Source organism: Canis lupus, chromosome 10 (genome assembly GCF_048164855.1).
Source record: "Canis lupus baileyi chromosome 10, mCanLup2.hap1, whole genome shotgun sequence".
Lineage (NCBI taxonomy): Eukaryota > Metazoa > Chordata > Mammalia > Carnivora > Canidae > Canis > Canis lupus.
The window spans coordinates 28,745,074-28,762,763 of record NC_132847.1 but is presented as its reverse complement, the minus strand read 5'-3'; the positions used below and the strand labels follow the sequence as shown (position 1 = coordinate 28,762,763).

General features: G+C 35.9%; 1 protein-coding gene across 3 annotated transcripts in view; it reads right to left on the bottom strand.

Annotated features, from left to right (window-relative positions):
- Window positions 1-559: 559 nt before the first annotated feature.
- Window positions 560-17,690, bottom strand: part of UHRF2 (ubiquitin like with PHD and ring finger domains 2) — a 77,882-nt gene continuing 60,751 nt past the window's right edge. For 2 of the 3 annotated variants that reach the window (XM_072841277.1, XM_072841279.1), the window contains 7 exons: window positions 14,007-14,113; window positions 10,513-10,675; window positions 9,691-9,831; window positions 7,947-8,043; window positions 7,611-7,768; window positions 2,530-2,628; window positions 560-1,587 (listed from right to left, as the gene is read on the bottom strand). In XM_072841277.1, the coding sequence (XP_072697378.1) occupies window positions 1,441-1,587; window positions 2,530-2,628; window positions 7,611-7,768; window positions 7,947-8,043; window positions 9,691-9,831; window positions 10,513-10,675; window positions 14,007-14,113 (912 nt within the window). In that variant the 3' untranslated portion in view covers window positions 560-1,440. The remainder of the gene's footprint in view (window positions 1,588-2,529; window positions 2,629-7,610; window positions 7,769-7,946; window positions 8,044-9,690; window positions 9,832-10,512; window positions 10,676-14,006; window positions 14,114-17,690) is intronic. The other variant, XM_072841278.1, reaches the window with a different exon arrangement.

Genomic DNA, 17,690 nt, shown 5'->3' with positions numbered 1-17,690 from the left:
AGTCCCATGTCAGATTGCCTGCTCAGTGGGGAATCTGCTTCTCCCTCCCCGTTTTTTGCTCTTGCTTGCTTGTTCTCCCTTCCTCTCGAATACAATCTTTTTTTTTTTTTTTTTTAAGATTTTATTTATTGATTCATGAGACACACACAGAGAGAGAGGCAGAGACACAGGCAGAGGGGGAAGCAGGCTCCATGCAGGGAGCCCGACACAGGACTCGATCCCGGGTCTCTAGGACTACGCCCTGGACTGAAGGTGGTGCTAAACCGCTGAGCCACCCAGGCTGCCCAGAAAATGTCTGTTTTAAAATATAAAATGAGGAACACCTGAGTGGCTCAGTAGTTGAGCATCTGCCTTCAGTTCAGGGCTGAGTCCCACATCAGGCTTCCTGTGAGGAGCCTACTTCTCCCTCTGCCTATGTCTCTCTGGCCTCTCTCTGTGTCTCATGAATAAGTAAATAAAATCTTAAAAAAATATATGTATATATATGAAATACTGATTAATTCTTAAAAATATTCACTATTAGCCAGACAAATGTAAATAAATGAAGTAAGATGAGCTATTTTTCTGGTCATAAAATATTTATTAAGGTATACTTTAGGGAATATAGTGAATATAAAATTTAGGGTCACAATATGAAGCAATTTCATTCCTCTCAAAAGTCAGCCCAGCCCTCAATGCTCTGCAGATGTAAAACCACTGGTGAGACTCACTAAAAGCAGTTTGACTAGTACAGAATAGGCTTTCATGAACATTTACAACTAGAGCATCTGAATACCTCTTGTAAGTGCAAAACCACACCACATTACACTAATGCAGCAACAATGCATTCATATTGTTCTCATTAGTCATTAGTAGTCAACTTGCATAAAACACCAGAAAAAAGCACAATGGCGCTCACAAAATGGGCTAAAAAATGAACCTGTCCTTGCAAAACACATTGTAATGGAAGAAGACATTAAAAATGTATTATGCACAATACAGAAGCTGCGTTCCAAAGATCTTGAGTGTCATTTCCTTTTCTGTAAAATCAAATTACACGAACCAGGCACAACTAATATTTGGGAGGCAGTGCGTAGCTAAAATTTCATTTAACTAATTACTCAATGATTTAAAAAATTCCCATAAGTCTTTTCTGTCCTGAGGTAGTTGCAAAATAAATCATAACTTGGATATCAACTAGAGCTGAGGCTTTGACTTCTTACTCATTTAAAACTAGTTGTTACTGACAGGAACTACCTTTTGATATTTAAAAGACAGTTGAGAAATGGGCCTCTTACTACACAAACAACATAATGGCTATGTAGGAAAGAGGATTAGCTGCTTCAGAACGTGAGAGATATGGTCCACCATTGCGCTTCCACCCTCCCCGCTCCCCCCAACCATTTTAGATTCCTTATTGTCCAAAAAGCCATCAAGAGCAACACAGTAGAAGTAGACAAATCATCGTCCTTTGCTGTAGCCAGGGAAGAAAAGGTCAAGTAGAGTCTGCAGAATCTCATTGGGAATCATGAGATAATTCTGGCCCAGATCATGTCGGCAAGCAGGGCAGGAGAAAACTTGAGCCTTAAAGGAGCGCTGTAAGCAATCCTAAGGCAAAACCCAAAACACAAGAACATACCCAATTTCATCAGAGTAATAGTATGTAGAAAAGTCAATGATTTATACTTTTAAATAGGAACTAGAAACTTAGGATGAATCTGCACTGTGAAAACTTGTCTACAAACACAGATTCAAGTTCTACTTCTAGCACACATTGTGAGACTTTTGGTAAATGACCAACTTTTGTGTGCTTTCATTTTTCCTCATCCAATAAAATGAGAGTGTTAGAATTCATGTATGGTTTCCACTACCTTGATCTTCCAGGTTGGATTTTAATCCTGTTCTTTCATGATAGAACACCTAAAAAAAATTTAGGATTCCCTTGCTCAGAACTAAGTTATACATTTCATAAAATCACCAACGTAGAACGTGTCTTCCAGAATATAGGTCAGGCACAAACACGTATGCGGAGAGTTTACTTCCATTTTACTAAAGAAACTAAAGTTCAGAAGTTAGGTCAGGGCACATAACCACTGAGCAGTAGAGCAGGACTCCATCCGTGGTTTGAATAAAACTCAGTTTTTCCCTTCACACCACACTAATAATATAATATTCAACTCCTCTGGGCATGCTGCCAGACAGCATCTGTTTTAGATTCCATTAAGTGGATGCAATTATTTCAGTTTGCATTATAATATAGGAAACCTATATAAGCTATAACGTAAAAAACAGCAATGACACCACACTTTCTCCATTTCAACCTCTTCTCAATAACTACAAACATAACATACCCCAACTATACATATTTGACTATTACTGCAGAACTAAAACAAATATTGCCACCAAAACGTAATGAATTAATTCTTAACTGACAAGGTTCCACAACTGTTCTGCTGCACAGAAATATGCTTTACATGCTAAAAACATGTTTGGGGGTTAGTGTATGCTTTCTCATCCTAACAACGGAAAATGAGAAAGAAATCTACTTACTTTACAGACATTATGGAGGCAGTCTGTTGTCACTGGCTGGTAAACTAGCTCCTGGCAGCAGACACACATAAAAGATTGTTCCAATTTTTTCAGAAAATTCTAGAATGATACCCAAGGGGAAGAAAAAAAGGTTAGCATTTCATAAAATAGTAATAAGATTTTAAGTAATTAGGGAAAAAATGTCTTTGTCACTATAATACATTTTATATTAAAAAAAATGATGGTAACCATAAGCAAACACATAAAATAAAATTGAAGAAACTCTATTCATTCTATTAAGATACACACTTAGTTTTAAACCTTAGAATTGGATTGGAAAAGGTGCAAAGTCAAAATATACAGCATTAAAAAGTGAACGTTCCCCTTAAACCTCACATTCCAGAGATGACTATTATCCCCTTTAAAACAATCACAGACATATGTTAACAAACTGGAATTTAAATAAAAACCTGAAAAAAAAAAAAAAACAAACAAAAACAACCCAATCATGGACAGCTTGTCTCAAAGTCAGCACATACAGATCTTTTTTCAAAAAACGCTGGTGTATTCTAGTATGTGAACATATATTATTTATTCAGTCTTTTGCTGTTATCATACTTCAATATATATTTTTTTAAGATTTTATTTATTTATTCATGAGAGACACACAGAGAGAGAGAGAGAGAGGCAGAGACACAAGCAGAGGGAGAAGCAGGCTCCATGCAGGGAACCCGACGTGGGACTCGATCCTGGGTCTCCAGGATTGCACTCTGGGCTGAAGGCAGCACTAAATCACTGAGCCATCTGGGCTGCCCTACTTTAATATTTTTTAAGTTAAAAAAATAAAAGTACTAATACTCTGTATCTAATGCTTTGTGAAGAATCAACAGTTATTTTCTTTTTTTTTTTTTTTAATTTTTTATTTATTTATGATAGTCATACAGAGAGAAAGAGAGAGAGCCAGAGACACAGGCAGAGGGAGAAGCAGGCTCCATGCACCGGGAGCCCGACGTGGGATTCGATCCCGGTCTCCAGGATCACGCCCTGGGCCAAAGGCAGGCGCCAAACCGCTGTGCCACCCAGGGATCCCAACATTTATTTTCATAAGATTATCTTCTGTGGTATTTTAACTCAAATATTAAAAAAATCCCGTATTTTCCTAATGCCAATCTTTATTCAAACTGAGACTAAATTATAAAGTCTAGTAGAGCCATCTTGGGGCCCCTGGGTGGCATAGTTGGTTTCAGTTCAGGTTATCATCTCAGGGTCTTGAGCTTAAGCCCCATATCAGGCTCTGAGCACATCAAGAAGTCTGCTAAAGCTTCTCTCTCCCTCTGTCCCACCCTGTGGCTCGCCCATGTGCTCACGCTCTCTCTCTCAAATAAATCTTTTTTTTTTTTTAAAGATTTTATTCATTTATTCATGAGAGACACACACACACAGAGAAGCAGAGACAAAGGCAGAGGGAGAAGCAGGCTCCATGCAAGGAGCCCGACGTGGGACTAGATCCTGAGATGCCAGGATCACGCCCTGGGCCAAAGGCAGGCGCCAAACCGCTGAGCCACCCAGGGATCCCCCCAAATAAATCTTAAAAGAAAAAAAAAAGTCAGAGCCATCTAAAGCAAAGATGATCAAATGGGTAGGTACTTTTATGCTCATCAAAAGCCATTACTGTTCCATTTTACCCAATTGTTTCTTTTAAACTAGAATGGTAAGTAGTTTTTTTGAATAGTCACATGCTAATCTTCCATTCAGTTATTTTGGGTAGTACAAGAATATATATATATATATTTTTTTTTTTTTTTTAAAGATTTTATTTATTTATTCATGAGAAGGGGGAGGGGGGAGAGAGAGAGAGAGAGAGACAGGCAGAGAAACAGGCAGAGAGAGAAGCAGGTTCCACGCAGGGAGCCTGATGTGGGACTCGATATCGGGACTCCAGGATCACACCCTGGGCCGAAGGCAGGTGCTAAACTGCTGAGCCACTCAGGGATCCCCACAAGAATATATTTTATGTCTGTTTTTTTGGTCAACAAAAAAAGAATGTCCAAGAATTTCAGGCAAATTAAATCAAAGATCTCATTTTGAAGTTTTACCTTGGAACTTATTTATGAACACTATATAAATTATCAACAAAGTATTACCGAACACACTGAAAGAATATACCATTTAGAGGAGATATGGAAAAAACTCAAACTTTAATACCAGGTACCCTTCTCCATGACACACTACTTTGTTAATGACTGATAATTTCTATGGTATCTCCATGATATCTCTAACATGTATTACAAATATTATGAGTTCCTACAATGTGTCAAGTACTCATCTGTGTAGTGGTGATAAAAATGCGAAGTCTGTATTTTCATGGAACTTTATATACCTTTCAGTAAGCTATTTCAGTAAGCTATAAGACAAAAAAAATCAATTTCAGATTGTAGTAACTGAGCAAACAAAGCAAATTAAAGCATGAGTAAAGAGTGGCTGTTTCTGAAGGGTAGTCAGGGAAGGCTTCTCTGAGGACTAGTATTTTGCAGAGACTTACAGGAATGAAGGAGTGAGCCACAAGAAGGTGTAGAGAAGCAGAAAAGGTATAATGGCTTAGGAGCAGGAACTGGTATTTATATAGCACAGAGGTCATTGTAGCTCAAGCAGTTTGGGCCTGAGAGGGTAGCATATAAAATATATGCATTTATTTAAAAGTCACCATTAGCTAATACTTGAAGTTTCCTGGTTTAATGAATGTGTTCCTGGTTATAAAATCATAAAATCTGCCCATGACAATAGTATATAAACATCCAGATGTATGTATGTATACTAGCAAGGTCACAATCATCTCAGGCAGTAAGATCCTGCCAATAACAGCCTACCAAATATTTTGTCTTTTTTTTGGTGGTTTGAAAACTGTCAACTGGTGACTATTTCATATAAAAATAACACTGAAAAAAAAAAAAAAAACACTGAAAGAAGAGTTGACAAATGTTGATTTGCATACGTTTGCCAAGTCTCACAGGATATAATTACTTCAATATTTTTTTTAATTGATAAACAAGATATACATATTAAAAGTCTCACACCGAAGCCCAAATACACATGTCCAATCCAGTCAACAGATGTGCCAAAGAACTTCCCAGTACACTTATGTGGCCTTTTCCTTCACCTATATCTACTACTTTGTCTCCTGCCTACAAAGGAGCTGGAACTCACCTGAGTTATCTCTAACCATCTGTATCCTCTCCAATCAGAATAATTAGACTATGATCAACAACTGTTGGCTGTATCTTGCTTTCTCTAAGTGAAAAGGACTTACCAGAATCAGATTCTCATTATGCCTGGGTCTCTTGGCTAAAAGCAAGTTAACACTTCACATAGAACTAAATTAATTTCCTTCTGTCCTCCAAGCATGTAAGCCTCATTTACCAAGAATAACCCAACATTTCACTTTTATAAGTAAAGGAAATGATGACTCCAATATAAATCTAAAGAGTATTTGAAGGGTATGTGCCTGGGTAGCTCAGTCAGTCAAGCATCTGACTCTAGATGTCAGCTCAGGTCATGATCTCAGGGTTGTGAGACTTGAGCCCGCATCAGGCTCCCCCTACTGGCTGTGGAGCCTACTTAAGATTCTATCTATCCTCACAACACCCATGGTGCTCTCCTTTAAAAAAAAAAAAAAAAAAGTATTTGATATAGCTCTAAAAGCTTAAAAATTAGGGGCACCTGGCTGGCTGCCTCGGTCTGTAGAGCATGAGCCTCTTGATCTTGGTGTTGTGAGTTGAGCCCTATGTTAGGGGTAGAGATTACTCAGAAATAAATACATACATAAAATAAAAATAAATAAAATAAAATGAATAAATAGGGGCACCTGGCTAAATCTGGCTCAGTTGGTAGAGCATGTGACTCTTGATCTTGGGGTTTTGTTTTTTTTTTTTTTAAGATTTTATTTATTCATTCATGAGAGACACAGAGAGGCAGAGGGAGAAGCAGGCTCCTCAAGGAGACCCTGATGCAAGACTCTGGGATCACGCCCTGAACTGAAGGCAGATGCTTACCTGCTGAGCCACCCAGGCATCCCAATCTTGGGATTCTGAGTTTAAGCCCCATGCTGGGTGTAGAGATTGCTTAAAAGTAAAATCTTAAAAAGCATATATTTTATATGAATTTATAAATATATATTTAAAATGAGTATACAAATGTTTAAAAATTGTACCGGGGAACGTTCTTCCTTAATATTGGTGACTATTTTTCAAATAAAAAGCAACACAAAAACAGAGTTCTCTCTAAATTTAGACAGAAGGAGAACTAACCCCATTTCAGACACATGAGAAGTTCTGTATTGCACAGACAGAAATAAAGGGAACATTGGGAAGAAATTACTAGAAGATGACAGGATAAAAATTCAAGAGGAGGCTAAAGCTCACTCACAATAGTTGTACAGAGGTAACAAACCCAGAAAAGTAACTATATTACACCTAGCAACGGGTTGCTATCTAATAAAATGGAATATTCCAACTTCAAGCATAATTAAAGACATAATAAAAGTGAACCAAGAAGGAATAGACAATTCACATTTGAAAATTCCAGCTTCTAGGATTTGATAAACATTTGCCTAATACTGCTTAACAAAACAAAATCCACACATCAATTTTAATTTCCTTTCACTTTAAAATTTCATGACTACCAAAAAGTGGGAAAAAAATCCAAAACATATAAAGTATTTAAAGAAATCAACATTTTTTTGTTTTTTGTTACTACCAGGTTAAGCATGTGAATTGCTTAAGACTTACACCATCAGATAACTTTGAACTACAGCAAAAAATTTCCTGATGAGTTTTTAAATTAAGTGTGCTACACAAACTTAAAATTCTTCCCATGAAAGGTGCCTTCAACATAAATGATTAGGTTCAGGCACAGAGAGGTCAAACCAACAAAGTAAGAGGCCTAAAATCAATCAAAAAGCATTTAAAAGTTTTACTTTAGATTATTTCTGAAAGGTAGTGGCCCTGGATGAGATGATTACATAAAAACAAAGTTTTGACTGACTTGTAAGGATATTAATTTTCACTATTTGTTAATATTACATTATTTAAAAAACCTTTACATACTGGACCTTCCACAAGAGATGCAAGCACTTCATCCCATAGCTTCTGGTTTTGGTGATCTTCTCTAATTAGATGCTGTTGTTGAGGGGTTAGTTGGAAAGCCTCAACTGCTTCTGCTGAATCTGATGTTTTTAACACTTTGGAGGCACTTGGACAATCACCTAAATTTATTTAAAAATACATAAGCAGACTTATGAGTGGTTCCAAGCAGAACTATGAGATCAAAGAGTTAACTGGCACCAGTAATGTTTAATTTCTTATGAGTTTCTCAATTTATTGTCTTAATATTTTTATCAGTAACTATGTTTTACAGTATTTATGTCCAAAATCATTACCTACCATCTGTAGATGGCCTTTTCGAGGCCTCACTGGCCTGCTTCTTTGACTGTCCTTTAGTCTTCTTCCCTTCCTTATCTGAAGGGTAACCTACTGGATACTGAGGGGGGGGGGAAAGTACAATATAGATTTAAGCTTCACAGAGAACGGGGTGGTTTCTAGATGCTGCTGAGAAATTAAAAAGGGGAGGGGTAAGAGTATATTTTTCCTAAACTGACTTTATATATAGGAAACAGACATTTAAAGGACAGAAGACCATCAATATCCCCAATTCAGTGTAAGACCATGTAGTTTTGACTGTTAAGATATTCCATTTCATAAAATAATGATCTTAGTTTCAGCTCTAAAAGAAACACAAGTTTTCAGCAGATTTGCCTAAGTGGCTTAAAAAGTTTAAGAGAAGAATCTAGATATAAAGTGAAGAGATCAACCAGAGAGCACAGGATAGTCCTCATACAGATGGTATTACACTCAGTTGTGGATCCAATCTTTAAAAAAGAAAACAACTCCCATCCTCCCAACATTAAGGGCCAAATTTCTTATCTCCCAAAATAAGAGGGGAAATGGGGCTTTTAAAAGACTGAATTCTTTATCAGCTAAAGGTCAGATTTTAAGGAATAAATTCTACCTATTTGTGTTTTATTGGATACCCATTTTTTTGGGGGGGGGCATGCTTTGTAGATAACCCTGATATTTAAAGCTTAACATGTTTCAGGCCCCATCAACATTATTAACTTATCACAGTAGATGGGCTTACATGCTTCTGCTTACAGTTTCACATCTAACCTTTCTAGAACATTGCTCTGCTGAACAATGAATCTAAAAAAATCTTTTGAAAATGGATTTAATAAGTTATAAAAAGAATTATTTTGGCAGTTATTTTAGCAGCTGATGGGTCTCATTTACTTAATGAAACAATTAATTCTACAAGTTTAAAAAGAGAACAAAAACAGACAGACTTGCACTAGAAAACACACACTCACCTGCCTGGGTGGTCAGACACTTGCCCATAGTTCAGCCCCTACACATGCAGTGTGGGCAGAGCCAGGGGAAATGAAAAGCTGGTAGTCTTTACAGGAAGCACAACAATGGGGAATGATGGAGGATGAACTCAAACCATGCTCTGAAGTCAGTGTCAGGGACAGTCTAGGGTGCATAGGCAGTGGATGGGGAATGTAGCCATACCATCCATTATGCACACAAAACCAACAAAGTCTTATATGGGTTAACAGCTGAACATGGGCAAAGGGGAAAAAAAAGGCAAAGCACTAAAGGTGGTGACAGGACAGGGAAGCAGCTTTGAGGGGGAAGAGAAAAAAGGGGTGAGGAAAAGTGAGAAGGGTAGGAAGCAGACCACTCTTTCAAGCCACCTCCCCGTTCCCCTACCAGAAACATACCCCGTGCCCTCTAGAATACATGTCCCTTCTTAAGGCCTCCTTTATGTAAATTTTATGTACCCCTCTCCCTCATTCTTCAAGTCATTTCCAAATTGAATTGGAAATATTTTACTTTTCATTAAAGGCCCAGGTTTTCCCAAGCACAATGGTTGGTCTTAGGGGAGTTTTGACACCCGAGAATGCTACCTTTTTACTTGTTTTCCTCCTGCATACTTGCATGATTTCATTCCTCACCCCTTACAGTCTACTGATTGATTGCTGTGAGTTGTATCCAGTGTTAAGGCACAAAGATACTACAGAGGTATGCGTTTTTGTGAACATACAAGTGGCCTAGACAAATGTAATCTAACCTGTAAACGTAGACAAAGTCTCCTTGACCGTTCTATTCCTTCTGAGGTCCAAGGAGCAGGTTCAACATCATCTCTTCTTAAAAGGTAGCGCCAAACCAAGAATCCATGGCTTGATGAAATCTCTGGCCAGTATTTCACCACCTAAATCATAGTATTTTGTAGTTTGAGATTTAATATTTAAGCTTATTCATAATGTATTATTAGTTTACACTTGACTGAACTAAATGCAACTTCAAAAGATACTTGCTTTGCTATAGGAATAGTAAATAAAAGATATTTCTTTTCAAAGCACTAAAACATTGCTTTGACTTTATTTCCTAATTAAGATAGTTTCCATTTAAGTACACATTGCTATAAATTTGAAATATTAACAGGATTATGCTTACTAATAGAATCTTGCATAACAGTAGATAAAAATGGTGGCAGTAAATGCTTCTGTTTTTTAAACAAAGAAAACAACCTATTTTACAAACTGTAACATGCTTGGCTTTGAAATCTATTACAATTAAAATAATTATAAAGATGTAAAGAATCAGTATCTACAATGGCCACATTATGCAAACAGTTTTATCATAGAGAATATATACTTGTAACCCCAAATTTAACTTTGCCCTTATAGATTTCAAATAAGCATTAAGGGAAAAGCATCAAAGCTAGAAGGCTCACTTTGTGCATCTGTTACATTTCTAGAAAAAGTAGAAATACCAACTAAGGTGATCTACCGTTTCCTTTAGCCCACCCCAGTAGAGTAGTTCCCCATGGCAACCCTGTCTTGAAAGCCCAGGAAGAATGACGAACAAGATGTCATGCCAGATAGAGCACCTTATAAATGCCATCATATCTGTTGCCTTCTTCAGGAGCATATTTGCTGATCTTCCTCCCTTTAAAACTGCGTATCACTCTGACTGGCTTACCAGCTCTCCAATTCCGAGACTCTGCTCCAATTTTATCATCCAATGGAGCATCACAGTTTAGGGCCAATGCCCTAAAAAATAAAACAAAGTCTTTATACCAAGTAATCTTTAAGTATATAATCGCATTATTAGCTCAATTAAAAGGTGAATTATGCCTTACCTGATGGTTAAGATTCTATGATTCTTTCCATATTATTCCAGATAATAGGATTATGCTTTCCCCCACCAGCAGAGAAGACAAATCAGTTTTCTGATGTCACCCCCAAGCCAGGGGATTGGTTCTCAGATAGCCTGTAGGGTTCTTCTGAAAGTAATAACATCTGTGCCACGTATAATAGAAAACAACTAGAAATACATGGAATTTTTTAAAAATAACGTTTGTTGAGGGAAGGGAGAAAGTTGGAAAACTAAAGCAAGTGATTGTTGTAGTATTTATTTTTGATAAGGGAGTGAGGTAAATTGCTGGAATAATGTAGAAAGAAATTCAGGAAAATAAATTTGTCAGCAAGGTACAAATGACCTTTCTAAGTCTACTTTCCACATTCCAGACGAGAGAGATTCCTTAATGTTTAGAAGCTATTAAAGAACAAATTTAATATGAGAGTATCGTTTAAAAAGACTTCCAGTAAAAAGTTTAAATAAAACTGAAGCATTCAAATGCCTGTATTAAGTCATGACGATACAGATTTTTGGCTCCTCCAGATCACTATTTTTACAATGACACATGAACAAGGAGGAACACTGAGGGCGAAGCGCCTGATTTATTTGAAGCTTCCTTAGTATGTGTACTCACTTAGTAATTAATCAGTAAGGTTATGTTAGAAGACCTTTCTTGGGAGAACTTAGTCCTGCCAAAAAACAAAAACAGCAACAACAACAACAACAAAAAAAAAAACCCCAAAAAACAAAACAAAACAAAAAACCCACCAAACTAGAATCTATTTAAAATTATTTTCTTCTTTTCAGATATCTACTTCCTAACTTCAGTGAAAAGAAACTACTGAGAACATAAGATTAAAATACACACACACACACACACACACCCCCCCCGAATTTGGTAAATTCAGATATGATACAAAGTACTTTTTCAAGGTATAATTCTTTTTATGAAGGCTAAAAACAAAACAAAACAAAAACAAAACAAAACAAAAAAACCCAAAACCAAAAAAACCCAAAAAAAAACCACAAAAAAAGGCCTCATGACCAAATGTCTAATCTACTCAAATCTCTTGATCAGTTATATTGTTAAAGTAAATGAAGTGTTTTGTTAAAAAAAAAAAAAAAAGAAGTCTTATAAATGTGGTCAAATAGTTAAAGTTGACCAAGTTATCTTTTTCATCTCAAAGGGAGATCCATTAAAACCTCTCAGAGGTAGAAGAAAATGTAGCCAACCTTCTAGGGCTAGTATTCCATCTTATTAATGTAATACCTATTAAGATATACATGCTTCATCTCAAAGAGCTAGGAAAAGGACAAATACTCTTTTGATATTAATGAGGGGAATACTTTGGTGCTTACAGGCACCTTCATTCAGAATGACTGTCACCGCTAACTGGCATAAATAACTCACTTCTAGCTTCACATAAGTATGTGAAGAATCCAGGAAGATCAAACTAGGTGAAACAAGGCTTTTTCATAACTCTACAGTTCAATCAATTGCTTGTAACTGCCCTGATAAAGGAAGGACAGGTTACCTTGCTGCCCTCTTCAGTTTCATAAATGAAAGAGCTGAGAAGAAATAGGAACAAACTTCTCAAAGCAAGAAGCAGGCGCCAAACTACCTTTTAGTGGAGAAGCAAAAATGAACTTGACCATATATTAGGAAAGAGTATAATATGTGTCAGAACTAAGGGTCTTTCATCTCAGTTTTCATGTTTATAAAAAATACAGGTATCCTTGCCCAGAGGTCTTTATAATCACAATGCGTACTCAAAGCTTTTCATGTATTAACTTACTGAATGGATGTCAGAGTCCCTATGTTAAGTCAATCCTAAATGGTTTGGAGTTAGTATTTTATATTTACTACCTTCCTTTCAATATAAATATTTTTACTACTTGTCAATTATTTCCTAATAAGATTATATAACATATGGTACACAGGGTTATACTTGATTCTTTAAAAGCTTGGAAAATATTTACCATGTATATTACAAGTACAGGTAGTTAGTAAACAAACTTCATTCAAGCAAAATAATTATTAAAAGGTAAATATAATTTTCAGATTTGACAACTTGAAAAAGCCCCTTTGCAAATTCAAGCCCTTTTGCACTTTCACTGACAAAAATACATCAAAATATCTCTAATTACTTTCAAGATCATTCCTACTGAAGAGCTGCTATTTTGCTAGAAAAAGACTAGCTGGGGACTGGATTCCTGCCTCAGGAATGTTTTCACCAGCAAATCTGACCTGTCTCCTCTGCTGGTTCAGTTAAATAATCCTACTGTCAGAAATAATATAGAAGGAAGACATAAAAAACAGACTGTATATAATTTGGTATGCAACAAATTCTTGAAATCATACTGGCATATTCTTTACTTCACACGGTAATCAGAAATTAAGGGCACACTACTTAAAACCGAGTGATTTAGACTCAAGAAAGAAAAATACTCATTTTTACTCAATAATCCATAAAACACCTTTAACAATAGGATATAGAAATTTCAACTTTATGAAATTGATCAAAAAATTATCAATATGACAAGTTATAGTATGGTCATTGCTATATGATTTGGTTCACTTTATTACTGCTACTAGCATGCATATAAAAACATTTTGAAGTCATTTTTTTTGTTTCCATGAAGTTGGAATATCATTAATACTCCTATAGAACAAAGTTGCACAAGGTGGCTCTTTTCGTAATGCTTTATGAGTATTTACTTAGAAAAGGTCACTTTTATAACTAAGCATTCTCTTTTATAACACTTAAAAGACAGTATTATAAATTCTAAAAGCACCCTGAGTGTGGTTCTGATTAAGTTATCTGATGTGGCTCCCAAAAATAAACGTATTTCACTAGTGAGTTTCCTTTAAAAAGAAGTTTATTACTTTAAAAGATAAATCTGTGTTGAGTAAAACATTACTTTGACCTATGGGGTAGTAGATAATGCCACCTTGTCCTCAATTTCAGTTATTAAGGTTCCCTTCCTTCAAATGTTTTAACATGTTTTCAAATACAAAGCACATATATTAAGACTGGGAATTATGTCATTTAAAAAACAGTATGAAGACATAAGTTAGAATGCTTACATACAATTATATAATAAGGTAATGGGATTTTAAATTTAGATCTTTTAACTCTTAATTTAAGATTCTTCCCTACAGTCTAACTTACAAATTATATTACTATAATCAAACTTTTATACAAAGCCCAAATAGTCTTTACAAACTCTAATAAAGAGTACCTGTTCATGTTTGTTAATGTTTGATCAGCCGACGGTGCACCAATTCTTTTATTACCAGCAAGATTTTTACCACCACTCCCAGTATATGTGAATTCATCACCTCGGTCCTACAGGAAAAGATTTTCAGCATTAAGATACCTAAACCCAAGTATATTCTTGCCGATTCTTATTTTACAGTGAGAACATCTGGTTAGGATGTTATGAATTTACACATTCTCTCAAGGTATGTTGAGAGATATTTGCCAAAGTATCTCAAATGCAGCTGTGTATGTAGTATATCTTCAAGTTATATATCACTTGATCATTTTAAAGTTAGAACTTCCAGTACCTCCAAATGTGGCCATTCTTATATATATAATTGAATAATCTCTAGAATGTTACAAAATAAGATCTTATGGATTAGGAATATTGTTTCATTTAATTCAATGTATTAAACATCAATACTATCTTATAGGTTTTTATAGACTACCATTTTAGTAAATACTTCATATCTGATTTCCTGTCAGCAATCTATGCCATACTCAAGTTTGCTGTTAAACTTCAAAATTAAAAAAAAAACCAAAAAACAAAAAACAACTTCAAAATTAAAATCCTAACAGCATAGTAAATTCCCCACATTTCATACTGTATAGGTTCACTCAAACTACCTTCAGGTGAAATAACTGCCTATCATTATAAAGAACATTGGAAAAGAATTTAAAAAGTAAAATTTGTATAAAGTGTCTACTAAATATGAGAAAAAAAAAACATGCCAAAGGAAGTAGATCTTACATAAACTAGGACCACAAATACCTCTGTGATAGCTACAAATTTATATTAATATTACTAAGTCTCTATTTGATTCAGTATTCAAAATGAATTGAGAAGAGTAAGAGTATACAAATTAACTCTACTAACATCAAAATAGTGGTGTTTTTTTTTTTTTTCTGATTACAGTTGATGCACATTGTTAAGTCTAGGTGTATAACATAGTGATACAACAAGTGCATATATTCAATATGCTATGCTCACCACAAATATAGCTACTGTCACCATACTGTGCTATTGCAATACCACTGACTGTACTCGTTATGCTGTGCCTTGTATTCCGGTTATAGAAAGAGTACCTCCTACTACTCCTCTTCACCCATTTCCCCCACCCAATAGTGCTTCTTCTTCATTTCAAGATTTTATTAGGCTGAACTTAAGATAACAGAATTTTCCCTACTAAGTCCTTGTCTATAATAAAGGTCAATTATTTTGCATCTTTTTTTCCTTTGGATTAAGTCATAACTAAAATCTCATGTGTTTTTTTTTTTTTTAAAGATTTTATTTATTCATGAGAGACACACACGCAGAGAGAGAGAGAGAGAGAGAGAGAGAGACACACACACACAGGCAGAGGGAGAAGCAGGCTCCATGCAGGGAGCCCAACGTGGGACTCGATCCCGGGACTCCGGGATCACACCCTGGGCCAAAGGCGGCACTAAACCGCTGAGCCACCTGGGCTGCCCAAATCTCATGGTTTAAAAAATGTTTTTATCTATCCAAAGTCTTGACTTCACTTTTTATTCATCTAATATTGAAGACTACATTTTAAAGACTAAGGCATTAATGAATTTCATATTTAGTGTGTATTCCATTTGAAGGAAATCTGATAAACTACAAGCCCAGAACACTTCTTAATCAGAAACAGTCTTCCAAATGGTATCTGGATGGACTTCACAAAGTTCATATTCATAACCCTGTCAACTTACACTTGTCGCAGTGCTATAAAGGAAAAGGTACTGTGACTAGGAGAGCAACCTAAGCTCAGTAGTGTTTAAAATGAAAGAACAAAAATGAAAGTTTCTGATTATTGTTTTCAAAACGCAAATAATCAAGTAAGGGTACTTAAAATTCTATGTCATTAACTCATCTATACTTCAATCATCATACTGACAGAAACCCTTAATTATTAGGGGGAAAAAAGAATTGTTAGACTGTCAGAGCTCAGCCAATATATTAGTTCAGATTAATTTCCCTAAGGAAAAATGATCAGCCCAAATTTGTTACTTATTCTAGTCCATACTCCACAAAGTTGTATCCCTATGGGTCAATAGCCTAAAGAAGACTGCTTATCTGGAAATACCTCATCACATAAGAAGACATCAGCTATAGGAGATATACTATACTGCCCCAGAGTGACTCAATTTCCCAATCTCAACTCTTCTCTCAAGTTGTAAAGTAGCTGCCTAACACAGTAAGGTGGATGCTGCCATTCCTGTCATCACTTTTATCAAGCAAAAGACCTTTATCTCAATCTTCTCAGTACCTGTGACCAAAGACTATAAGGTAAATATCCTAAAGCATAGTTAAGATCATTAAACTTTTCCCAGACACCTTTAATGATTCCTTAATTCAAAGCTATCTAGAATACAGTTTTAATCTCTGCCAGTTTCTCTCATAATATCCCTTATGTTTGGGACACCTGGGTGGCTCAGTGGTTGAGTGTTTGCCTTCAACTCAGGGCATCATTCCGGGGTCTTGGGATTGAGTCCCAGATCTGGCTCCCTCCAGGGAGTATGCTTTTCCCTCTGCCTGCATCTCTGCCTCTCTCTCTCTCATGAATAAATTTTTAAAAAATATGCCTGTTTGCAAAACCGGATACTACCACTACTGCTGATAACAATACCTACCTAGCATTTACTCTGTGTCTGTGTGAAGTTAGGCTAAGCATTATACACATGATTCTTTTTTTTTTTTTTTTTCAATTTTTATTTATTTATGATAGTCACAGAGAGAGAGAGAGAGAGGCAGAGACACAGGCCGAGGGAGAAGCAGGCTCCATGCACCGGGAGCCCGATGTGGGATTCGATCCCGGGTCTCCAGGATCGCGCCCTGGGCCAAAGGCAGGCGCCAAACCGCTGCGCCACCCAGGGATCCCTATACACATGATTCTTTTAATATTCACATTAACCCTATGAAATAAGTAATTTTTAATTTCCCTCTGCCTTATTTTATAGATGAGGCAGAGGTTCATTAACTTGCATAAGGTCATTTAAAACTAGTAAGAGATGGCACCAGGACACAAACCCAGAGAGTTTGGTTTCAGAATCTGTTCCTGATCACTGAGCAAACTACTTCTCAGGACAATTATAAAAGGCAGATCATCTTTCTGGGTCCTCATTCCTCATGTAAGGTCACCCTAACAAAGGGCACTAAAACTAGCATTTGATTGTCAAATTACTAGACTAAAATATTAACTAGTTTATCAACAGGTATTCAGTAGTTTCACTTCCATTTATCTGAACAGAACAAGGATCATGGGCTCCATGAATGTTATACTAATGGTTTCAAAACAAATTTTTTTCTCAAATGAGAAAAATTTATTCACATTTCCTTCTCCTATTTCTGTAGATATGACCTGCCTGCACTAAGAGATCAAAAGATTGAAATTGCTTATAAAATATATTAACATCTCCAGATACATGTTAGCTGGCAATCTAAGCCCATGTGTTTTAGTTCCAAAATGAATTACCGTTACATTATTTAATTGACTGAGTTAATTGCTTAAGACCCATAATTAAAAGCTCAACAGTACTTTTCTCTACAAATGTTTAATGTTTGACTAGTAACTATATTCAAAAGATGAGGAAAACGGGAATAATAACCATCCCAATTCAACTTGGTACTTGTTTTCACTTCCACATGTTTATATTTTGT